This window comes from Fusarium sambucinum, chromosome I (genome assembly GCF_050947815.1).
Source record: "Fusarium sambucinum isolate potato_lamoka chromosome I, whole genome shotgun sequence".
Classification (NCBI taxonomy): Eukaryota; Fungi; Ascomycota; class Sordariomycetes; order Hypocreales; family Nectriaceae; genus Fusarium; species Fusarium sambucinum.
The window spans coordinates 3,139,272-3,163,673 of NC_139294.1; the positions used below are offsets into that span (position 1 = coordinate 3,139,272).

The 24,402-nt window shown below is 49.1% G+C and overlaps 9 protein-coding genes across 9 annotated transcripts; 4 read left to right on the top strand and 5 right to left on the bottom strand.

The window, feature by feature from the left end:
- Nucleotides 1–329: 329 nt before the first annotated feature.
- Nucleotides 330–1,667, bottom strand: FSST1_003741 (tryptophan synthase beta subunit-like PLP-dependent enzyme; the record flags this gene model as incomplete). The annotated part of the gene is made up of 1 exon (XM_083229849.1): nt 330–1,667. The coding sequence occupies one exon, from the start codon at nt 1,665–1,667 to the stop codon at nt 330–332; it is 1,338 nt and encodes a 445-aa protein (XP_083087171.1).
- Nucleotides 1,668–2,376: 709 nt separating this feature from the next.
- FSST1_003742 (type II protein arginine methyltransferase) lies at nt 2,377–4,015 on the top strand (the record flags this gene model as incomplete). The annotated part of the gene is made up of 3 exons (XM_083229850.1): nt 2,377–2,679; nt 2,814–3,749; nt 3,806–4,015. The coding sequence occupies 3 exons, from the start codon at nt 2,377–2,379 to the stop codon at nt 4,013–4,015; spliced, it is 1,449 nt and encodes a 482-aa protein (XP_083087172.1).
- Nucleotides 4,016–4,349: 334 nt separating this feature from the next.
- Nucleotides 4,350–8,044, bottom strand: FSST1_003743 (alanine--tRNA ligase; the record flags this gene model as incomplete). The annotated part of the gene is made up of 4 exons (XM_083229851.1): nt 4,350–4,526; nt 4,579–7,190; nt 7,417–7,739; nt 8,019–8,044. The coding sequence occupies 4 exons, from the start codon at nt 8,042–8,044 to the stop codon at nt 4,350–4,352; spliced, it is 3,138 nt and encodes a 1,045-aa protein (XP_083087173.1).
- A 134-nt stretch (nt 8,045–8,178) lies between these two features.
- FSST1_003744 (uncharacterized protein) lies at nt 8,179–8,904 on the top strand (the record flags this gene model as incomplete). Its single annotated transcript, XM_083229852.1, has 2 exons — nt 8,179–8,323; nt 8,390–8,904. 2 exons carry the CDS (start codon nt 8,179–8,181, stop codon nt 8,902–8,904), a joined length of 660 nt encoding a protein of 219 aa, XP_083087174.1.
- Nucleotides 8,905–9,198: 294 nt separating this feature from the next.
- Nucleotides 9,199–9,829, bottom strand: FSST1_003745 (resistance to Congo red protein; the record flags this gene model as incomplete). Its single annotated transcript, XM_083229853.1, has 3 exons — nt 9,199–9,477; nt 9,538–9,666; nt 9,719–9,829. The coding sequence occupies 3 exons, from the start codon at nt 9,827–9,829 to the stop codon at nt 9,199–9,201; spliced, it is 519 nt and encodes a 172-aa protein (XP_083087175.1).
- Nucleotides 9,830–10,953: 1,124 nt separating this feature from the next.
- Nucleotides 10,954–11,543, top strand: FSST1_003746 (bifunctional dITP/dUTP diphosphatase; the record flags this gene model as incomplete). Its single annotated transcript, XM_083229854.1, has 2 exons — nt 10,954–11,209; nt 11,290–11,543. 2 exons carry the CDS (start codon nt 10,954–10,956, stop codon nt 11,541–11,543), a joined length of 510 nt encoding a protein of 169 aa, XP_083087176.1.
- Nucleotides 11,544–11,930: 387 nt separating this feature from the next.
- FSST1_003747 (ubiquitin ligase complex subunit HRD3) lies at nt 11,931–14,573 on the bottom strand (the record flags this gene model as incomplete). The annotated part of the gene is made up of 4 exons (XM_083229855.1): nt 11,931–12,268; nt 12,322–14,262; nt 14,315–14,473; nt 14,546–14,573. The coding sequence occupies 4 exons, from the start codon at nt 14,571–14,573 to the stop codon at nt 11,931–11,933; spliced, it is 2,466 nt and encodes an 821-aa protein (XP_083087177.1).
- Nucleotides 14,574–18,152: 3,579 nt separating this feature from the next.
- FSST1_003748 (DUF1708 domain-containing protein) lies at nt 18,153–21,611 on the top strand (the record flags this gene model as incomplete). The annotated part of the gene is made up of 6 exons (XM_083229856.1): nt 18,153–18,333; nt 18,411–18,556; nt 18,604–18,697; nt 18,754–18,982; nt 19,037–21,456; nt 21,511–21,611. The coding sequence occupies 6 exons, from the start codon at nt 18,153–18,155 to the stop codon at nt 21,609–21,611; spliced, it is 3,171 nt and encodes a 1,056-aa protein (XP_083087178.1).
- An 830-nt stretch (nt 21,612–22,441) lies between these two features.
- Nucleotides 22,442–23,619, bottom strand: FSST1_003749 (uracil-DNA glycosylase; the record flags this gene model as incomplete). Its single annotated transcript, XM_083229857.1, has 2 exons — nt 22,442–23,201; nt 23,258–23,619. The coding sequence occupies 2 exons, from the start codon at nt 23,617–23,619 to the stop codon at nt 22,442–22,444; spliced, it is 1,122 nt and encodes a 373-aa protein (XP_083087179.1).
- Nucleotides 23,620–24,402: the final 783 nt, after the last annotated feature.

The following is a 24,402-nucleotide window of genomic DNA, read 5'->3' on the forward strand; positions in this document are numbered from 1 at the left end:
CGGCGTTTCTTTTTGCGCAGAAGAGCATCTGCAACATCAATGGGAGAAGGTAAAGGAGTTTACGGGAACTGGAGCGGCGACTCAAGACAAAACACGTTTAATAATACCAGACGAAGGAAAGATGACGGGCGCTTTATACCTTTCGTTTTCATATTAAACCTTTTTTTTTCTTCCAGGACTAGAGATCAGGAGAGTGGATGTCAAGTCTGGTGAATAGAATTCCCTCAATGCTCACTACAGACATTTCTGTTTTGCCAAGTGCCATTATACATATACACATACACATACACATACACATACAGTTCGTTCATTCTTTTGTTTCTCACAGATCATGCCTTATGATCGGGTATGCCTAGCTCGGTAAACAGATTAGTCGCCTCCTCTTCGTTCTCAATTCCCATCTCCTTGATGTGCTTCCAGAACTTGCTAAGATGTCTTGTTCCGGAATCGCAAAGAATTGTCACGACACGGCTTCCCTTGGGCAGTCTCATAGCTGTTTCGACGGCGGCGACACAGTTGACGGAACTGCTGCTGCCAACAAAGATACCGTCGTGCTCGACTAGCCAGCGCGCCATGCGACAAGCTTGCTCATCTGTCACCCGCACAGCATCATCGATGAGTTCACGGCCTGCCTCGAAGTTCTCTGTCAAACGTGTGATGCCAATACCTTCGACCATGGTGTCAACCTGCTGCCTACGACGAGTACCCTCGCGCTCTGTGGAGGAGTACATGACACCATGGCGAACCTTGTTGTAAAGACCGCTGCCCTGAGGGTCGGCGAGCACAACTTTGATATCCGACTTCTCCTTCTCTTCTTTGAGATACTTTGCGACGCCTGATACTGTTCCTCCTGTGCCTGCACCCGCAACAAAAGCGTCCAGTTCACCATTTGTCTGCCCCCAAATCTCAGGACCCGTGGTGTTGAAGTGCGCTTTCCAGTTAGCTTCGGACTCGAACTGATTGGCAAAGAAACCCTTGCTGCCATCGTTAGCCTTGCCGGCGTGTTCCTCCGCTCGTCGTCTTGCAAGGTTAACGAAGTGGTCAGGGCTAGTGATAGGCGCAGGCGTAACTCGCTCGACGGTTGCGCCAAGATGAAGCAGCAGATCGGATTTCTCAAGAGCCATGTCACTGGGCATGCAGATGTGAGCCCTGTAACCCATGGCTCGCGCAAGAGTTGCCAGCGATATACCTGTGCTTCCGACTGTTCCTTCATAAATAGTATCTCCCTTGTGTGGTGTAAGAAGCCCTTGAGCTTCTGCCTCGCGGATCATGTTAAGCGCCACACGATCTTTGGGCGAGTTTCCAGCGCCATTGAGGAACTCCGCCTTGGCCATGATAGTCCGGCCTGTAGCTTCAGATAATGACTGTATTTTGATAAGAGGCGTGTTGCCGATGGTGGCCTCTATTCCGTCAGCCAGGCCATTCCGTGCCCCATCGTAGAAAGTTGGCGACGAAGGTAGAGATTCGTGATCCTCGAGTTCCACAGGATCACCCCAGAAGACACTGGATCTTCTCCCGCCGCCTGTATTCGCGCGCCTCTTGCGCTGGAACCGCCGCTCAAGATCTGGGTAAAAGTCCTTAAAGCCCAAAGTGACGAGGATACCGGTTGTGAAAGCAAAAGCAACGGCAGCAGAGCCGTAAGCTTTGGGATGGTCGCTGAGCGCCATTTTTATAGGGCGAGATTTAGATTTTTACCCAAATCCAAGATTAATTGGGGGTTTTCCGAAGAATTAGAAAGCCTGCATTATTGGTAGAAATGAGGTCGAAAATGAAGCTTTGAAGGCTTGTCTTGGCTGTAGTTGAGCTGAAAGCTATGATGAACAGGTCGAATTGAGATGAACTCTGGTGTGTGCGTGATGTCATGTGGAGCTTCCAGTATGTATAAGCGTCTAAGTTCAAGCCTGTATACAGCCAAGCTACCAGGACATGGTTTAGCATTATGATAGATAACTAACTGTACAAGAGGTTGAAGAGGTTAGTTTATAGTTTAGTCGAGCCCTTCTCTTCTTTAATATTTTCAACAATAAATTACAGACTCCAATAGTGTTGTCTAGATACCTAGGTCATCAAACTCGTGACTGTTTCAAGCATAGGTAGCAGTCTTCATATATGAAAGACCTTGACTACTGTCAACGTGTTGAACTACAGTAATTTGAAAGATAATTTAAGTAAAAAAATTACTCGAATAGGAAAGCTTGCACACGATCACTTATAGACATCAAAAAGTCTGGTGATTTATCAACGCTTTCCTGCTCAACCCGAGGAACAACCGATGAATCAAAGACCCACCTCATCCAATGTAAACCATCTCAATCACCAAATTCAATTCACCAAAGAGGACAGTCATGTTCACTATATCCTAGGGGAAAACTTAACATGGATTCCCCAATCGTGGCTCAACTTTTTCGACAGCTCTTCCACCATCGTCCTCCGGGCTGCAAGGGCATCAGGAACCTCCCCCGCCTTCGCAATGGCCTCCGAACTACTGCTATCGTCGGCCATGGCCAGAGCCGCTTCTATGTTGCGGGACGGCCCTCTAGTGATCGTGGAATGAAGAAGAACGAGAGTCGATGGCAGCAACGGACGAATATCTTGCCCCAGGATCGATCTGCAGAGTTCGCAGAGTACCCTTATATATCTGCGGCGGAGCTCAAAGAACGAACAGAACGGCCGCGCAAGGTCAAGATGCTGCTAAGAGACTTTATTGACGGCAAGCTACTCTTACCCAAGCAGTTTTTTCGACGCCAGGATGAAAACTAACTCTAGCTGCAGACAGTCTTTATAACCCTTCTTATGGCTACTTCTCCAAACAGGCCGTCATTTTCAGTCCTGGCGAGCCCTTTGACTTCAACTCGATGCGCGACGAGATCGAGTTCCAATCCGAGCTAGGCCGCCGATACACCGAATTCGAGGACATACTCGACGACCGCGAGGGTGAGAATCCGACACGCCAGCTATGGCATACACCCACCGAGCTCTTCCGTCCTTACTACGGCGAAGCCATCGCCCGCTACCTTGTCGCCAACTACCGCCTTGGCACATACCCTTACGACGATCTTCTAATCTATGAGATGGGTGCCGGTCGCGGAACCCTCATGCTCAACATCCTCGACTATATCCGCGAAGTCGACCCCCAGGTGTATGCTCGTACCAAGTTCAACATCATCGAGATTTCATCTACCCTCGCCGCTCTCCAGAACAGACATCTTTTGTCGACGGCTGCGTCCCGGGGCCACGCAGACAAGGTCGAGATTATCAATCGCTCTATTTTCGACTGGGATCAGTACGTCCCTTCGCCGTGCTTCTTCCTCGCCATGGAAGTCTTCGATAACTTTTCTCACGACGGTATTCGCTACGACATCACCACCGAGCAACCCCTGCAGGGCCACGTGCTGATCGACAGCGATGGTGACTTTTATGAATTCTACTCGAGAGAGCTAGATCCTCTTGTAGCACGATACTTCCGAGTTCGTCACGCTGCAACGGCAGGAAACTATCCCAAGCCGTATCCCAGCAATGCGGTTCTGCGCTACATCTCCAGCAAGATGCCCTTCGCTGCCAATCTTTCCGATCCTGAGTTCATCCCCACTCAGCTCATGCAGTTCTTCGACGTTCTCGAAAAGTACTTCCCACGCCACCGTCTTGTGACATCTGACTTTGACTGGCTACCTCAAGCTGTCAAAGGAATGAATGCGCCTGTTGTTCAGACAAGGTACCACAGAAGGATGGTGCCCGTCACGACACCTTTGGTAAGTTCTCTTCTCACCAAACCGATATATAGAGTCGAGATGCTAACAATTTCTAGGTTCACCAAGGCTATTTTGACATTCTGTTCCCTACAGACTTCCAAACCACCGAAGCCATGTACCGTGCCATCACGGGCAAGCTTTCCCGTGTTACGTCGCATGGCGATTTCATGCGCAAGTGGGCGTACGTTGAGGACACAGAGACTCGAAGCGGAGAGAACCCCTTGATATCCAACTACCGCAATGCCAGTGTTCTTGTAACCGTGTAGAATTAGTCATGTACAAAAGCAAAAGGGCGACGACAAACATGCGTCCCAGATATTTTTAAATGTATAAAAACACAGCATATACCCTCACATGGAATGTACATTCGTGACTCTAAATGGCAGTTTCTTTTAGACGTACTGTCCTCTTATGGCAATAGCAAATAGCTATGCCTACTAAAACCGCTTTATATCATTCCGTTTTATCTGACCCGATACCCACCCATATTACTCCTATATGATTGAAAAAAAGATATCAACATGTTCGCCCCCCTGAGAGAGTGGCTGGCATACTCATATATCCCATTGAGTAGAGTAAACACGTTTCTTATTTTTTATTTTACAGCTTCAGTTTCTCATCGAGCCACTTTGTCGCAGTCTCGACACCTTCGTCAAGGTTCTCTGGCTTGGTGCCCTGGCCTTGTCGTGTAGGCTCCTTACCACCGGAGCGACCGCCAATGACCTCGGACACAGAAGCAGCCCATTGTTCGGCAGTGACACCTTGGGAGGCAAGATGCTGGGAAACAGTTAGACAAAATACTCATGCACTCACGTTCAGGGAGACTTACAGTTCCGACGTAGACGCCGTGAGCAACGGCGCCCTCCTCCTTGCTACCACCAAAGACATAGACAGTCTTCTCCTTATCCTTACCCTGGTAGTGCTTGACCACTTCCATCAGAGCCTTTGAGGTGGCGCCAACAGGCAGACGGCCAACAAACCACTTGGCATCTTTGTTGGTATCAAAGTGCTTCTTGACAGTGTCAAGCGCAGTCTTGGACTCGGCCTTCTGGCGCTTCTTTTGCTCGGCAGTGACAGCCGCGTTGATCTTCTGGTAGCGCTTGTTGAAGTCATCCTTTGTCAAGGTTGAGATGGTCAACTGGCTGAGCTCCACACTGACGGCCTTCATCTGGGCCTCCTTCTCGGGGCCGAAAGGTAGCTGGTCAAGAGCATCAATCTTCTTGGAGAACTCATCAGCTTCACGCTGAACTTGGTGCGCAGCCTCGCCAGTGTAGGCGATTATACGACGAATACCCTTGGCAATACCGCTCTCCTCAATGAGGATAAGGTCCTTAATCAAACCAGTCTGCTCGACGTGGGTACCACCGCAGAACTCAACACTGTACTGGCGCCACTCAGGCTTCTTGGGATCAGCGAGCATCTCATCGATATCCCTGCCAATAGAGACAACACGGACGGGATCAGGGTAGGTCTCCCCAAAGACAGCACGGCATCCTTCAATCTGACGAGCCTTCTCCAAGTCAACCTCCTTGGAATAGATCTTTTGGCCGCGACGAATGTACTCGTTGGACATCCCCTCGATCTTCTTCAGCTCCTCAATCTTGACACCAGTCTTGTGAGAGAAATCGAAACGGAGCTTCTCACTGTCAACCAGAGAACCCTTCTGGTTGACCTCGTCACCGAGAACCTCTCGCAGGGAGTGGTTGAGGATGTGAGTTCCGCTGTGGTTGTTGCGAATGGGCGATCGGCGCAACTCATCGTACTCACAGATGACCTTGTCTCCGGAAGACAGGGCACCGTACTCGATGTATCCGTTGTGGAGGACGTATCCACCATAGTTCTGGACATCAAGCACCTTGAACTCGGCAACATCGTCAATGACAATACGTCCAGTATCGGCGACTTGACCACCGGACTCGGCGTAGAAGTTGGTCTTGTCGATCAGGAGACCAAGAGCAGTCTTCTCAGGGACGTCCTTGGTTGACTTGAGGAAGGACTTGCCATCGTAAATAAGCTGGACTTGAGCATTGCTGTCGCCCTGAAGAAACTTGGCGTCATCGTTGGTTCGCTCAACCTTGAGGTCCTTCTCAAGCTCAGAGATCTGGTGGACGTTGAGCTTGGCAAAAGTCTGGACAGACTCCTTGACTGCCTTACTGGCCTCACGGGCCTTATCTTGGGCAGCCTTGACCTCCTCGTCATCAATCTCGAGGTTGCGCTCCTCGGCCATCAGACGAGTAAGATCAACAGGGAAACCAAAAGTGTCGTAAAGTCGCCAGACAACGTCTCCCTTGAGTTTTTTGGCACCGTCCTTGGTAGCCTCAGCAGCATACTTCTCAAACTGAGCCTCACCACGATCCAGAGTCTTGGCAAAGGCAACTTCCTCCTCATCAAGGATCTCCTTGATGTCTTGCTGCTTCTTGACGAGCTCGGGGAATTGCTCTCCCATCTGATCGACGAGAGCAGGCAGGATCTTGGAGAAGAAAGCACCGATATCGGCGTTGAAGTACTTTCGGGCATATCGAACACCTCTTCTCAACACACGCCTAATAACGTAACCTCGACCATCGTTGTTAGGAACAGCACCATCAGCAATGGAGAAAGAGAGGGTTCGGATGTGATCAGCGACTACACGGTAGGCAGTATCAATGCCATCAGCATCATCTTTACCGTACTTGTCAGTGTAGGGTCGGGCACCGGTAACCTCCTGAATCTTCTTGAAAAGAGGGGTGAAGCAATCGGTGGCGTAGTTTGAGACAGTGTCCTGAAGAGCAGAAACGAGACGCTCGTAGCCCATGCCAGTGTCGATGTGCTTGGCAGGCAGAGACTTGAGACTGCCATCCTTTTGACGGTCGTATTGCATGAAAACGTTATTCCAAACCTCGACAACCATAGGGTCATCCATGTTAACGAGATCCGAGGCGTTTCTGCCACCAACTTTGTCGTAGTGGATTTCACTACAAGGACCGCAAGGACCTTGGTCACCCATCTCCCAGAAGTTATCCTTCATGTTTCCGGGAAGGATATGGTCCTCAGGGACACCAACTGAGATCCAAAGCTCCTTGGCCTCCAGATCAGGCTCCAGCTTCAACTTCTCATCACCCTCAAAGTACGTGACATATAATCTAGAAGGGTCTAGACCGTAGACCTTGGTGAGGAGCTCCCAAGAATATGAAATAGCCTCCTTCTTGAAGTAGTCGCCGAAAGACCAGTTACCCAACATCTCGAAGAACGTATGATGATAGCTATCCTTGCCAACATCGTCGAGATCGTTGTGTTTACCACCAGCTCGGATGCACTTCTGCGAATCGACGGCAGCCTTCAGGCTGGCCATAGGATCGGTCTTGCCAACGGTGCCGAGGAAGATGGGCTTGAACTGGTTCATGCCCGCGTTGGTGAAGAGTAGGGTGGGGTCATTGTGAGGGACGACTGATGAAGAGGGGACTACAAAGAGAAGTCTTGTTAGCAAGTTTCGAGTCGGATGAGAGAAAGTTGAAGTAGATTGCAGTCTTCAAGTCTCGATCATTGTACCCCGGGGCCGCGCAGCCTTAGCTGTATGACGGAAAATAGAAAACAAACAAAACAGAGTCTCAACAAGAGATTGAACACATTTCCAGCTTCTCTCGACGTGGCAGAGCGTGGTGCCCGCACTATCGCATCGCTCGCATACCTATTGTGTGGCCCCTCTTCGCAAAGTAGTCGAAAAAGGTCTGACGCACTTTGGCCGCGGGCCACTTGAGCTCCGACTCGGCCATGTTCGCGCTGGAATAATACCGACGGAGGACAAAAAAGGGAAGCCTCTTGTTAGTCGCAGTCTTGAGGAAATTCCGCGCGGGGGTAATAATCGTTGCCGGTCGTAGAGGAGGAATTGTAGTGGTGGTGGGGGTTCCTGGTTGAAGATTGTGGAGGGGAAGTTGATGCTGCCGGGGTTTGAATTGGAGATGGAGTGGCGTAGACGCAACCGTAGGCGGAGGCGGACGAGTGTAGAAAGTTCTACAAGAATGAGTCAAGACCGGCACGGATACATAAGGCCCGCCCTCGCCCATGCCCGTACTCGGCCTGTTAAAACAACTGGACCTCAAATTCCGGGGCAAACAGCGCCGACTCCAACGCCCATAGCCGCTATCGCAACCACTGAATCTCCAATTCCCACTAGCAGTCAAGCTGACTGGACTCCTGCGATTGATACACGCCCACATCGCATGGAATCGCAACGAAACACAACGTCTTGGGCCTGTACCTATCAATCTCCAAAGAAAAGGAACACGTTACGCAAAGTCAATTCTGACAAAGTTCATCCTGACTACGCGTGACCGTGTCGCCTGTGTCCCTCTCGAGTCGTTGATTCGACGTTTGACAGGTGTTGAAGGATTAAAAGTTCACCTTTCCAGACTTAGAACTGTGGAATTGACCACTACACTGGGTCGCAATCATGCTACAGTCCCCCTCATCCTCTATCCCGGCTGTCGCGACGGTTGCCGAGACCGTCGATAAGTCGAAACGATTACGTCGAAAAAGAAAGGCGGACACTCAGGACAATGAACGACTTTCTAAGCGCTTGAGTCTACTCAATCTTGGTACGCATTTTCGTTCGAAAAATCACCATTTTCTGGATCAACCACTAATACATTTCATGCTTATAGAGCAGGGCGGTAACAAGCTCTATGTCCCTGTGGAAGAACCAACAGCTTCAGTACCTCCCATTCCTGCATCTTTGTCTCATGCTCCCTATGTCCCCACGGATCTACCAGCCCCCGATGAAACAATGCAATTAGATGATTCGAAACACAAAGTATACATTTACAACATCGACGACGAACTCTCTTCCGATAGTGAAACCGATGACCCCGGCAAACTTGTCTTCCTTCCCGACATCGAAAAGCACTTGCGCGCAAACCGCATCCCCCCATCTGTGTTAGCCAACAGCGACGGTGAGCTGGCTGGCATGCAGGTCGTCCTCTATAGCGATCCCAAATCCTTAACGGTTCCCGAGGATAAGGATAGTGTTCGCAAGGCCATTATCGAGTCAAGACAACGCACAAGGGAGCAGCAACGTTTAGAAAGAGAGGGGAAGGCAGACACTCCAGCGATACAATGCAATACCGTGAGTAATGATATGACAGGCACAGACGACCCAGACGCAATGGATTTGGACTAGACGAATAGCGACCCGATATAACAGAACATAAGTATATACCCAAGGCGATTGGAGTTTAGCCGTTTGTCGAATTAGCAAGCAGAAATTGGCACACTATAGCGAATGCCAGACTCATGCAATTACTTGTATTTCTATGCTAAGATAGCTTACCTTGATAAGAGTTTCAATTTGATGCTTTCTTTCCCACGGGTCGCTCAGCGACTGCCATATAAGTGTTTGAATCTAGTAATTGACCTCTACACATGCATGCACCCTTCTCTACTACTCAGCCCTTTCCAGCACTATTAACTTCGTTCATCGTGGAGGCGGAGGCCCAGCAGGAGGCGCATAAAAGTCTGCAGGTCCATCCTCACGTCTCTGCTGCCCTTGCGAAGGATCGATCTTGGCGCCGTTGGGGGATTCATCGTACATAGGCGGTCGTGACGGGTCGTAGACTGGCGGAGGAGGCATGTTGTTCATGGCATATCCGCCAGGCTGGCCATGATAGCCATTTGGTGGAGCGTAGTAGTATGTGTTTGGTGGATAAGCGTATCGGGGATCAACCTGAGCCATCATGCTCCTACTAACGAAACACTAGCAAGGTTGTTAGAAAATCGGCTGGCGAGAGAACGGCGCATCGCATGTGCAACTTACTCGGTGATATGCCAACGGTCGCAAACCCTTTTGAATCCTCTTCTTTGCATGCCAGTATCCTCCAACGATCCAGAGTGTGAATAGAAGAACAATGACGGCGAGGATAGTCCATTTGACAATGTATCCATCCTATGACCTAGTTAGTCCCGAGGTCTCCGTGAGATGCGTGATCATTCCTTACCCTACTGTACCACCAATAGATATCGTCGTCGTCGCTGTTTGTAGAATCCCACTGGTAGCTGTCCTCATTTTCGTCTCTGCGCACCAGCGCATGTCTCACGAAACTTGCCATATTGGCGATGAGGGGATCGAAATCTCAAAAAACAGAGCCAATAATGTTGTTGTTGTTAAGATGGTGGACTGAGCACGAGGTGTAGGTGAATTTGGGTTGCTTAGCGGAGATGCCAAGGTACCCTGAAATGCGTAAACAACTTCTCGAATGCAGGGATGAATGGTGAATATCAGCGTCAGCGAGAAGGAATGGCCCCCAGCGGAAAAGAAAGTAAATGTCAGAAAAACAGAAAGTCTCAAGGAAAGCGTAATAGGATAGGATAGGATAGGTAGGTAGGTAGGTATGATGAGAGATTCAACAAAAGAAGGGTCTTTGTTCAGATCAAATGCAAGAGCCGTTACATATAAATAGCATTTTCTTCCCTTTCGGTTTCCCCTTCACGCAGGCGCATAAACCAAGTGCACAAAGACCAGAGAGGGGGCAATCGCCTTTATGCTGCGCGACGATCTCTGCAGCAGGTTACGTTACCCTCGTTTCACACGCCAGGAGTGGCAGGGTTGTGTCACGTCCAGCGGCTACCAGCCTAAGACAAGCCACTGAGCCGACATTCACAACACCCTCTTTGTCTGTTACATACGAGTTTATCTTTACATAGTACTCTGTTAGGAGAATGGTCTTTGAGAGAAGAGACGCCACAGCTTACTTCTATCTAGATGTTTTCTTGAAGTTAGCTTGGTACTTTCTGATGACGTTGCAGAATGGAGAATTGGAACGTGGGATAAGCATAATATAGAGTTCATACCATCTATCTGAATTGATTCAAATACTACTATATCCAATATTGTTCGCAGTGATAGATGCTTACCCAGGTAACCATAAAGCTATCGAAATTAAAGAGACCAATGCTGCTAAACTTCACTATCAATCTTACGATTTAATTCTTGTTCTCTATTCTCTGAGGGCCTCAATCGATATACATCCTAATTACATTAGTACCTACTGCTAATCTGGAGATATTGCTTATAGTTTTATATAGTTGATCGGTCAATAAGAGGTATCCAGTTATGGAACCAAGAGCTGAGCTAGACCCCCACTCCCCAAGCTCAAGCCAACAGCTCCTATAGCAACCTATCTACAATCTCCATAAGATTCTTCTTCCTCCATTATCTTCTCAATTCTTGACAATGACTTCCGAGACTCTTGTTCCCGATAACTCCACCATCTCTTCACCTCCTGCCAAACGAGCCAAGACCGCCGCCACAATGGAAAACCCCCCTGCCCTCCAGATCAAGAAGCTCTCTGAGAAGGGCCGTCTTCCTACTCGTGGCAGCGAGTTCGCTGCTGGATACGATATCTACTCTGCCCACGACACAACTATCCCAGCCCGTGGGAAGGCTCTAGTCGATACTGATATCAGCATGGCTGTGCCCGCTGGAACTTGTAAGTAGCAAAAATTACAGTCCCAATTGAGGCGAAAACAAAAAAAAGAAAGGCGGTCTAACAGAATGGTTGAACTACAGATGGTCGTATCGCTCCCCGATCAGGTCTCGCCTCCAAGCACTTCATTGACACAGGCGCTGGTGTCATCGATGCCGATTACCGTGGCCAGGTCAAGGTCCTCCTTTTCAACCACAACGAGTCCGACTTTGAGATCAAGGAGGGTGACCGCATTGCCCAACTCATCCTCGAGCGCATCTACACACCCGAGGTTGTCGAGGTCCAGGAGCTCGAGGAGAGTGTCCGAGGTGCTGGCGGCTTCGGAAGCACTGGCTAGAGTAAGAAGATAGAGAATGCCAACTCTTCTTCCGAGTAACACATATTTAATGATGATTTGGGAGCATATCTGTAACATGGCAGCATTGACTCGTATTTGGTGGACGGGGATAAAATATCAGGCTAAGCTTCCTGGCCTTCAAATAATAGACAAACGAGTATAGGAGATAGTATAATAAGGAAATGCTCTCCCTCTGCAAGGCAGGTTCACCTCGTGATTCATGTACAAGAGAGACACTCTGCTGCAACAGAAGAGACTACTCAAAGATGGGTATAAGCAGGTCAACAATGTACTCAAGATGTAGTCATTCTTCTATAATAGATCCAAGTACGCCTTCGCTCCGATGCTATCAGTAAGATAAAAAGAAATACCCCATAGGTTTGATATCTACAAAACTATTCCCCCGGCAGCCCCCCAGCCAAACTCAGCACCTGGTGCCTCGGGTCGTGGGTTGGGAGGAAGCCCTTGCTCTCTTCTTCGAGCGTCTTCTGCTTGTTGATGGGCCTGTTGAAGCCGCTGTCGCCACCATAGAAGGAACACAAGTGAAAAGGTGATTCCAATGATCAGAATGCTTTCCACAACACCGTCATCATCAGTGTCCTGTCCATCACCAATAGCACCATCGTACAAGTCACCGCCATTATAATATTCTTCGTCAAAGACCTGACCCTCGTTCTGCAAGAAGTTTGCAACCCACTCCGAAAATGACCTGTCCTTCTTGGGTTCTGGTTGTGTTGTTAGTATATGAGCAAAGTCCATTGTGTTGCGAATAACTTACTGGGCTCGTCCTGGATGGAGTGAATAGGTCCATGTGTCAAGGTGTTCCAAGCACTTCTGAGACGAAGCTTCAAAAGGCTTAGAGTTACTGGTAAGTATGCTTCCTCGTTCACCTCCAAGGCATGATCGTAGTATCTTTTCGCCAGATGGAAATCTTGAACCAAACCGATGCCATTCTCGTGCATCCATCCGAGGTTGAACAGTGCTTGCGCACTTTGTGAGTAATCGGACGCTCCGGTGTAGCATTGGACAGCCTTTGAGATATCCTCTTCAGTACCAATGCCATGGTAGTAATAGTCTCCCATCTTAACCAAGGCATCAACATTGGACTGCCTTGATGATCGAGTCCAGTATACGAGAGCCAGAGTGGGGTTCTGAAGGAGTTTGCTTTTCTCACGAGGCTTTCCAATTAGCGACGATAACGAGATCGTGTTTTGAACCGAGTCCAACATGTAGGCCACATTGGTTTGCGCCTTTTCATAGCCTTGCTCGGCGGCCAGGAGGTACTCGAGGAATGCAAGTTCGTAATCACCAGCCTCATAGGCGTCATTAGCATCACCCCATGAGGATACCAGTGGTTCCGCCTTCTCGGCAACACTCTTGTAATACGTCAGTGAAGCACCACAGAGCTTCTCTCTTCCAACGCCATGATGGATCATCTCTGCAACGTAGTAGTGTGCCTCAATGTTGCCGTGTCGTCCAGCAAGTTCGAAATAGTTATTAGCAATCCTGACGTCCTCTTGACCGCCTTGGTCAAGGTAAAGCTGCCCCATCTGTACCAAGGCTGGGGCGTAGTCCTGATCAGCAGAAGACTTGAACAGATCCATAGCTTTCTTCACATTTTCCTTCATTCCGTAGCCGTGAAGCATCATCAGACCAAGGCCATGTTGAGACTGGGCATCATTATGACCAACGCCGCGATCAAACCACAGTTTTGCCTTTTCAAAGTTCTGGACAACGCCATCTCCCCTCAAAAACATTCGGCCAAGATACCCAGCGGCCTTCCCTGCAATCTTTTCGATGCCTGCTTTGGGGTTCTCATGAAGACGTCCGTCCTTCCTCCAGTAGCGAGACGCTACCAGGATAAAATATTTGCGGGCAAGGTCAACGTCTCGCTCCAAGCCACGCTGGCCGTCGTAGTATATGCGACCCAGATTATAGGAAGCCTTGGAATCACCCTTCTGAGACATCAAATCCAAATATTCAATCACGTCATCTATAGCAGCATTTGCATCGGATCCGGGGCTAGGTTTGAAAGCGTTCATGCCGGAGCTAGATGCACTTGCACCTTCACCATAAATGCCTCCGTCGTTATCGGAGATTCGCCATGACTGGTGAACCCAAGATCGACCACCAGGAGGCCCCGATCGATACCAAGTGATTGCTTTGTCTGCAACACTCTTGTAGTATTTCACTGCTACCTCGCAGTTTTTAGTTGTTCCAATGCCAGCATGATGTCTAAATCCGGTTGCCATTTCTGCACGAGCATCGCCGCGAATGGCGGCGAAGGTGTAGTATAGAAGCGCTTTGGCTTGGTCGCGATCTACCACGTTACCAATCCCTGTAGAGTAATAGACTCCGAGCATGTACTGGGCCGTCGTATTCCCATAAACACTTGCAAGTTGGTGGTAGTTGTTAAAGGCCACCTCGAGGTTTCTTGGGTGGCTGTAGTTGCCAAAGAAATTTATCTCGGCAAGAAGGTAGAGGGCATCGGAGTTGTTCTGGTGGGCAGCTTTCTCAAGAAGCTCGACTGCTCTGGATAAGGCACCGTCAACAGTGGTTTCTTGCGATTGCGATGGGGCGGTTGCAGGGCTGGATGGAATGGCCTTTAGAAGGTAGCGCAAGACAGTTCCTACAAGACCTGATGGCCTTCGCTTTCGTTGATGTAAAGGTTGAGGAGCTTTAGAAAGTTCTATTCTCGCAGCATCAACCAACTCTGCCCCTGTAGATTATCAGTGTCTTTGCGCTTCCATCAGTCGTAGGAGTAATCGTACCGTGCTGTGGGCCAGTAGGTTGGTTTTGGTCAACCACCACATCGCTCTTGGGGGAAGCAATATGTTGATTCTGCCCGACTTCTTGGGTATCCTGATCATGATATGTTTCGTGATAATGTTTAACGTTGGTACTGAGCCCCGGGGTCGCCTGCCAGAGCACTAATAAACAGGTCAGTAAGCCAAGTTGCCAGCTGTCGCGTGTACCGTATAGATACAAGGTGATGAACTAACGGAGGGCCCAAAGTAATGATTGTCGCATCCTTGGCAGCTGCTATGTGCCTAATAATTCAATTTTGATGTAGAGCATGGCTATACTACAGAGTAGTATGTAGATGCGAATCGGCAGTGGTAGAGTTACCAGCTGTCCAGTTGAGTTGAAGCTCGAATGAGGTAATGCTGTCTTGGTCCTATAGACTAACCCAAAGAGGGAAGGCGCTCATGAGTCTACACGAATGAGTCAGCAATCTCTAGTCAGGAACAAAAATCAATACAACAACATGGTGGCATGCGCCTAGCCATCGTACCTGTAAGGGTTCAAATCAACGATGGTGTACTCCTATAGTTCTAGGGTTTGTTTGAATCATTCCAAGACTGGTGATTACGCGGGTTTAATGGCTTTATGTACCAGTAAAACTACTGGAAAGTTTTGCTATAGAATCATAAGAGCAACTATCAGTAGTACCTTAATAATCACTAAATGCAGGAAAAATCAGACAAACATCTCAGACGGTATCCGATGATAAGTACAAAGTACCTGCCATAAAGTAAAATTGCCTATCAAATACTAATGGGCGTCTCGAAAGTATTTAACTTGTGTTGACTGACTTTCTATCGAGTAAACAGAAAATGATAAAGGACAAATTTATACAGGGTCTGGCTTGGTAATGGGCTGGGAGTTATTTAATAGCGTGCATAGAGTTTTCGTTAGCACATCAGAGTGCATGTTTATTTCGTAAATTCCATATATCATGAAGATTATGATGTGGAATTCGGTAGATAAGATCCCGAGACATAGACTTTGAAGGGTTGACTGTAAGGCGATTTGTTGAGGATCCCGGGTAGCGGAAACAGCCCCTGCACAGACTCATGCTTTGCATTGTATCCATTCAGGGACTTGAATCAACAAGGATATGGATATATAACTGAGACGACGTGCCTCGCTTTCTCTCAAATATTCTAGAAGATTAACGCAATACCCCATTGATCTTACGTACCCTCTAGTCTAACCATTTGCATAGGCCAGCAAATATTCAATAGTATAGCCTCACGTTTGCAACCCTGCTTCATAACATCAATATATATCTTACCGGTTCGCCTCGCCATTTTGCGTCATCGACCTCGAAGGGAAGCCCATTGCCAACTCATTAGGCTGATCCAAAGATGCTGCTTGAAGACAGCCACTCATAGAAGGCTCTGAATGTACAGGGACTTTGCTGCGAGAGGGTGGGATAAAGATGCGCTGTCCATGCCAACTCACACCTAAGACGCCCGAGCTATCGGTACAAGATACAGTGATTGGACAGCGGTTGCAGAAGCCAACGCGAATGAGCAAGACGAGTAACTAAATTTGGACAATTCAGGGCCCAGATAGTTTCATGTTGGTCATTCAAGATCTGGAGTTGTATGTAGTTTAAGCGGAGGGTTCCTGAGAGGCACGGAACAACCGATGAATAGGATCAGCTCAACCACGAGTTGGAGCGCAAAAAAGCAACTCAATCGGCTGAAGGCGGGGGTAAGAAAGGCTGAAAGAATGGACAGGAATCGCCGCCGTGACGTGGAGCATGTTGTTGGTAGGCTGAAGACTGCTCAATAGCAACTTAGAAACTGTGATATTGACAGGGGAATCTGCTGGACAGCTGTGGCTTTAGTGTTTTGCTTCTGACAAGCTTTAGTCTCTTGATTTCAGTGCTGTAGATCTAGGGACATGACTTGCGAAACATTGGCGTCAAGCCCATTCGATGACTGTGCAGTATTGGGGCCGATGTCGTGAGGACTTGAGATCATGATGGCGAGCTAAAACACCCATCATAATTTGGCGTCCAACCACGCGCCAAGATGGTGCACTTGGAGGGGCTTTGGCGGTAATTACCCCTGTTTGTCGTCCCGAGTTGGGTCCTGGTGGATGAAGCTTAGTTCACCTCCACTGGGTTGGATCTCATTTCCGTAACTCAACCTTGCTCAGAGATTGTCGTTTAAACCATTGTCTGCATAATTACTGGGTAACTATGTATGTGACTCGTATCTGAGAGTTCTGCAAGCCATTGATCAACTTTGCAGAACAAATTGAGAGCAACATCACTCATTGTCGGTACCTGTGAGGCCATCCAATAATCAATCACACGGCCAGCCCGTCTACTGAAATGTAATTAAAAAGCAGAACTTTAAGGAACGTTAAGCTCCACTTGTCTAATAAAGCCTTGACCCTGTACAACGGCTTAATCCCGTCTGCTAGTGCCAGCTGATCCAATGGTCATCTCTGGTGTGTTTCTTTCTGTGACTCTCATCATTTCTTCTTGAGGGACACTTTGAGAGGGTTTGCTCATCTGTGCGTCTGTGACTGGTGTGGAGTTGTGCATCATGATTCTCAGCCTCATGCATGGCAGGCACAGTCTACGGAGCACAGAGTACAGACACTTGTGTCCTGTTTTGTCCTGTCCCTGAAGCCATCGTGTCGTACAGCATTGCCGTTGTGACAATGGAGGTGTTGGAGTCGAAGACTTGACTTAGATAACGAGCCGAGCGAATAAGAACTTGAGGGAATCTATACATGTCTCATATTCATCGTTACTTTGTCTACCTGAGTATCTTATCTCACCTGCTGCTATGCACCTCCTAAATCGTCTCGCCTTAGCCCATGTCGCTTCAAGCTCTGGTCTGGGTACATAATGTAATTATCACTCCGCCCCAGGCCTGGTCCAGCCTGGCCCAGCTAGAAAGAAGCCCAATTCCCAATCTTAGGTGCACATCAGTTAGTGCTTTTCTTCTTTTTTTATTTTATTTTAGCTGATACGTACCGCATCCAATACTGGACGAAAGATGAACCTGGTCGCGCATCCCCGTCGCCCCTGAAAGCGTGTCCTCCATTCCCACTGTCACCCTCTCATTGCTTGTCTTCTCATATGGAGACTCACTCTCCCACTCATCGACCTTTTTCCCTCTTTCTATGATTCTATTCTACCTTTCTTTCTACATTCTATTTTCATCTCGTCTCTTTTGACCCCCCGGTTTTCGAGCCCCTCCACTTTCTTGCCACCTCTTCACTTCTCTTCCTTCACTTTTGACCTGTCTTATTTCGATACATAGTAAGTTTGAGATAGCTTTCCAGAGTTCACCACCAACCCAATATCTGCTGAGGGGGAAAGAGTCCCCTGGACTACCTGACCTATAGTGACTGTGCCAATTTTATGTGTACGCCCATATGCCCAGTCCAATCGCCCAACCCACTCTGGCTCACCTGCCGCAGGTGCGCATCAAAACTGCCCGATGCCCACCTTCCCGACTTACACGTCTCGCATTGTCTTGCATGCAGCATTTCCAACAAACGACATCGTCATCATTCTTATGCTGATGGATTTTTTCAAACAGGGACTTTAGATCTTTCTTCTCTCTCGATCCGCTAATTTCCAACAAAAGGAAATCTCGCTGTTTGCAGACCCGGGAAATTATTAAAACACCACCTACCTAGGCGTCTTCTGAACCGTTTTCTCGAAGATTACTGCCCACCCCCCTATCCGGATCGACTCGACGTTGCCTTTCCTACTCACCGTACATGGTATTTCGCTACGATAACTTTTTACCCCCCCGATTTCAAATACTCTTTTTCTAGCCATCACCCATTATGGCAGGTCTTTTTTCTCGCCTCAAAGGCAAAGATGGCAAATCCAAGAAGAAAGGCGCAAACGATCTTGAGCAACAACCAACAAAACCACAGTGGACAGATGCTTGGACACGCACATACGTCGAACCTGAAGAGGTTCACGAGCTGATCCGATGTTGTACGGAGGAGCTTAAGGCACGAGGTATGCCGTTTGCCACATAAATTGTCCAGTATGTATTCTCGTGTATACCACATGCTGATTACCATGTCCTACTATAGGCCTCGACCACCCATTCCTCTTGTTGCCATACCGCCCGACCTCCGATCCCAGTGCGGTGCGCTCATTCATTCGACATTTCTTCGAGTCACATGCTAGCTTGCGAGGAGAACAATTGTCCCAGGAGCTGCGCATGACGGAACCCATGGTCAGTAACATGTATAGAGGGCTTTACAGCGACTAACTTCGACATAGGTGGTCTCTGGTGTAGCAAAATGGTGCTGGAGTCGCCTTCAAGGAGGTATTGTTGGCTGGGATGCATATGAACTTTTCAAGGTGGGAGAATTTGGTATGTGTCCATTTACAACTGCAATGGCATGTTGGATATACACTGACTTGCAGCAGACTCGAACATGGCCCGAGACTCTTTCAAGACCTTCATTCCCATCAGTGTCGAAAACGGTGCTCGTCAACGCATTATTTTCGATTTCTTTGATCTTCTAGCCGCCGTCGCAGCCCACGGAAAGTCCAACGGTCTTGGTGGACGAAAGCTTTCGCGAATGGCTGCATGGTGGACATTTGAGCAAAAAGATACCAAAAAGGGATTCGAAGGAGGATATGAAGCCTGGCTTCGGTAAGTGCCTCCCAATGTTGCTGCATATGTCTGCAATTGCTAATCAGGAACCAGTGCTGCCGATGCGACAAGTCATATGTTCTTCGCTTTCTTAAGATCGCTTTCGCCTGAGCAAAACGTCACTGGTATCACTATGCTGCCCCGATCCCTACAGAAACTACTCCAAGAAACCGAGTATCCTCCCCAGCGGCCCTCACTTATGATGACAACGACATACAAGGTTGTCATGATTGTCGATACTGTATCCCCAACCCCTTTTGCTCTGCTGCGAAGAGCCAACCACTTCCAGTATCGTGATGAAGACCGCGCGCTGCGAGAGTTCTCTGAGTTTGATGACCCCGTGCAGGCTTTGACCGATGAATGTCGCCGTGTTCTAAAGGCCATTTCAGGTGCGAATCAGTCGCAGGCATCGAGCTCCAAGCATTCGACAAGCTTACGCGATGCATCCTGGTCTAGATTTGAGGATATCGGCTTTTCTTCTACCCTGGACGAAGACGACGACGACGACGATAGCGCCTTGACCTACAAGCGACAGCCGCCAGCTTTGCGAAGAACACCTGCCTCGGGCAATGGATTGGACCGACCGACAACACCATCGTGGGCTGATTTCCTTTCTTCGGGCTTTGTTGATGAGAACCAGGGCACGCGGCAAAACTTGCTTCTGCCCCCCGACAAAGTTCTGCCCCCCCTTGAAACACAAAGACAGCACAGTTCGCAGTCCCATCGACCCCGACTTGAGCACGACCACTCCCTCGAGCCTGGTGAGCTTGCGAGCATTGCAACACTCTCGCTTGACGATTCGTTCTGGTGGGTTTGGATGGCTAGTCTTGCCCCTGAAGAGACTGCGGAGCGCAAGTCAGCCTTTGGTCGATGCGCTGTTATTGAAACCAAGATCAGCACTGGCCGTTGGCTGGTAATGGAGGAAATGGTGGCTGGTGCTGCACCAGAGCCCCAGGAGGGTGCCTACATTGCAGAGAAGAAGGGTTTCTTCAGCTGGACTAAGCGTGGAAAGGGGCTCAATCGACGAAAGTCAACGGCCAACAAATCAGTTGACAACGTCGGCCAGGGCGCCAGCAAAGCTAGCATTGGCCCCGACACCCATGCACGAATCCAAGCCAAGGCCGCTCAGCTACGTGCTCAGGAGCAACAGGAAAAGAAACTGGCCTCTCAGCCACTGTACCAGCGCCGCGGTCGAACGGATGCTGAGCTGATGGCGGAAAAGACTAACAGTGTTCTAACCCTTCAGCCCACCATCATCGGCGAGGCTTCGTCGGCATTGAAGTGGGTGTCTAAATACGACAAAGGAACGATTAAGGATTTCTACTTGGCCAACAACAATGCGGGTCGTGGAAACATGATGTCGCCAATTTCTTCCCGGAGCATGATCGACGACGTTTCCAACACTGGCGCACAGAACCAGGAGCAGCCCCCTCAGGTGCCCGTTAAGGACGTGGTATCACCTATCACCTCCCCTACCTTCTCACATGCTTCCAGTGAAATGGTTAGGAAACCAGTACCTCAGCCGGAGCATCCCGTTGAAGCCCGAACGGAACAGCCTGTACGAAAACCTGTACAGGCACCGGCCCTGGTCCCTGCCCAAGAGCCTACCCAAGAGCCTGCCCAGGAAGACATCCCGGAGCCTGTGCAGCAGCCTGCGCCTGAACCGGCACGGCCTGTCAGCCCTCTTAGCCCTGTACCACCTCCTAAAGACGATGAACCCGCTTACGATGTTTCTCGTGAAGACATGGTCTCGCCCACTCCATCAAGCCCCGAGAACAAGAAGAAGAAGAAACTTCAAAAGGCAGAAAAGGACAACCGTGGTTTCCGCAAGCTCTTCCGTAAGAACAGAAGCTCCAAGGTGCCTGAGGATGCTTCTGCCAATGTTCATGCCTTCCTTCGCCAAAACCAAGCGACACCAGAACCGGCTCAGCAGGCTCCTACACCAGCAGACACGCCAGAACCCGCGGCTCCTATCCAGCGTGTTCCCGTCCCCCAACCTGATGAGGCTGACCTTCCTACCCCTACACCCGCCGCTGAGTTTGTGACGCCTATGGAGGAGCCTATCCAGCGTGTTGATACGCCCCAGAAGAACCCTGAAATTGTTGAGCCTATCATGGACCAGTCACAAATTCCCATTGGTGCTAAGGACTCACCCGCCCAGAACTCGGTCCCTCATTTCAACCAGGGCCCTCTTCAAGACCAGCCAGCCTTTGCACCCGACTCTGACGATGAGAACGATGCCACACCTCCCCCTATTCCACGATCACCTCGCCATTCTCCTCAGATTGGAGGCCCATCTCAGAGTGAGGAGAAGCTGAGCCACAGTGCAGGCCCAGGTGTTCAGGATCGATGGGCCCAGATCCGAAAGAACGCTGCCGAGAGAGCTGCTGGACGCCCTGATGAGCAATTGCGGCCAGGCTACAGCCACAGCAACAGGACTGGCGACGGTGACGATGATACTAGCGGAGAAGAGAGTAAGTCAGCACACAATTCTTGAAGCGAAACAGAAAGACTAACACATATTCCAGCCATTGAATCTCGTGTTGCCCGTATCAAGGCTCGTGTAGCCGAGTTGACGAACAACATGGAGGGCTCAAATGGACCCCAAGCCCCTGGTCCTCGTTACTAAACGACACAAGGCCTATTTTGATCTATAGCATGGCCTCGATTAATTCACCGGCGAACGAACTTGGTCCTGTAGGACGCCGTGCGACGACGTTACACATCTACGAGACACATTTCGCAAGCCTTACACATGCCTAATACCAGCCGACGCAGATTTGTTTCTTCATTTCCTCTTCTGTTGTTTGATATCCCATTTTTCTTCTTTTTCTTTTCCTTTGCTTGATATATGATACCACTAGAGGTTGCAGCAAGAGAAAGGCAGTGCGAATCTTGACAGCTACAGGAGAATAGGAGTGAGGTTAAGAAAACTGATTGTATCCTTTCAAGGGCCATCCAATCCTGTAATTAATTATATGTTATTCATGCCCAACTTTTCCGACATTCCTCTCTTACCTATATCTGCTTTGGGCAATCACTTTCAACGATCGATGTAAACATAATCTTTTTGATCTTCGTCAGGCATTCAATTGACTTCATCTTGCCATACGAACGTGTTCTGTGATCAAGTTTGAATTTGTTTAGGCGCCACATATGAGTCTTTGAAGTGCATGTTAATAAGTTTATATATAGGTAGGTACGTTAGATCAATTTCGTAGTCGTTTTTATTTTATTTTCGCTGTTGAGACTCGTTATACGACGATCTACGTGCATAGATCCCCGAGGCTGATCCTCCTGCGAACCCTGACTAGAAAAGCTTTACCCATATCCATTCATACCTTACACTTTCATATCCAGTTCCCTTATCCTACCCTCAGTGTTGAACGCCGTCATAATACGTACACGCCAGTATTAAAAACCTAAAACATAACATGTCATGCCATGCCACGCACAGCCTTACTTTTTCTTTTCTTTCTCCTCTTCCTCGGCTAACCTGAGGGCCTCTTCCAAGGCCTCCTCGTCATCGTCGAAGTCACCATCGTTTTCCTTATCTTCTTCGACCTTCTTGACGGCCTCGGGCTTGGATTTTTCAATGGCCTCGGCCTTCTTCTCAGCCACCTTGGCCTCGTTGGCGTCAGACTCCTTGATAGGGGCCTTGGTAGATGAGCCAGGTCCCAGTGCCCAGTCGATTTCTCCATCGGGCCCGTATCGCGATACGAGCCAGTCGTTGGCCTTCTTGAAATGATTGCAGTCGAAGAAACCACGGGATGCGCTGAGAGGACTGGGATGAACGCTCTGCAGCACGAGATGCTTGACGCGGTCGATCTTTTGCACTCGCTTGCCAGCCGGTGTTCCCCAAGCCATGAACACCACGCCCCTCGTTCTCTTCTGGGCAATTATGTCGATGACCTTTTGCGTAAGCCTTTCCCAACCTCTGTTAGAGTGGGAGTTGGCCTCGTGAGCTCGGACTGTGAGGCAAGTGTTCAACATGAGGACGCCACGTTCTGCCCAAGGTGTGAGGAGACCTCCACGATTTGGCGGTGGCTCGAAAGTGGGATAGTCCTTCTTCAGAGCAATGTACATGTTCTTGAGAGAGGGTGGCGCGGGAGTCGGAGGGCGAACGGAGAATGCCAGTCCGTGAGCTTGGTTATCGTTGTGGTAGGGATCTTGGCCAACGATGACGACTTTGACATTGCTGAATGGAGTATGGCGGGACCTGTGACGGAAGAATTAGACATGCCCAAAGTTGCTAATGCAGAATTGGAAACTTACCATGAGTAGATATCATCCCTAGGAGGAAACACTTTGCGGCCAGAGGTGATCTCCCTGTCGATAAATCGTTTCAGGTCAAGGAATTCTTTGGAAACCAGCTCATCCTTGAGATGTCCCAGCCAGCTTTCGTCGAGGGTGTCGATTTCGAGCTGCAAGAGCTCTTTCTGCTCTGGCTTCAGAGAATCCACCCACTTGGTCTTGTCAAACTTGGCGGCTGGTGCAGAAGCAGAAGCGGAGGCGGAGGCAGTTCCAGCAGCGGGCTTGGGGGCTGCAGCAAAAAAGGAAGCAATGTTACCGTCTGCTTTGGACTTTTTCGAGTCATTGCCTGCAGAGGCACCGGCCTTGCGTTTGAGCGCTGACATGGCGAGAGATCGCACGTGGACACTGGGAACGGGGGAGGAAGAAAGATGCACGCTGAGCCCTCGGTACGAGGGAGGGACTCTTGCGACAAGCGCTCGTATGGGATGAATTATGGGCAGTTAGCCAGATGTAAATTTTCGAGGTCAATTGGAGCTGAGAGAGATTGTGGGAAAATGTTGAGACAATGTAGACTAAGCGTATGGTGGTATAATATGGGTAGAAGGGAGGGAGGTACGTGAGAATTTTGGTGTAGAGTGGTGATGCAAGACCAAGGGGTTAGTGAACGTTAGTTCAAAAGCACGACGCGTTAAGTAGAACGCGGTGCAGTGTCACAATCCGTAGTTCCCTTCCCAGATCTGGGCGTGGGTGGTTGGGACCTGGGCTAGCAGGGATAGCTTAAGCACTAGTGAGCCACTCATGTCATTAATTACCTGGGCAGACGAGCAGGCAGTTTGTACTACATAGTACTTAACAAAAGAAAATAATAAGATGATCAATCATATCTGTTATGAATCAAGGATCTCAGACATGGTTACGAGTTATTATGATGCCGCCTCTTCTCGGGACATGTCTGAGTCTTGGGCTTCATCTGCGAGAAAGATATCAGCTGAAGAGTGGATATCAAGAGAAGGGCTTCCTTCTATGGGTCGTCAAGGAGTCCTGATATGCATTGCTATATGTAATCAGGTGTATGGATTTCAACATCTAGCTCTATAGCTCTTACAGTTTCATCTGAGCTTCTGTTCGCTTACATTCCCATCAACTCTAACACAACTTGCTATAAC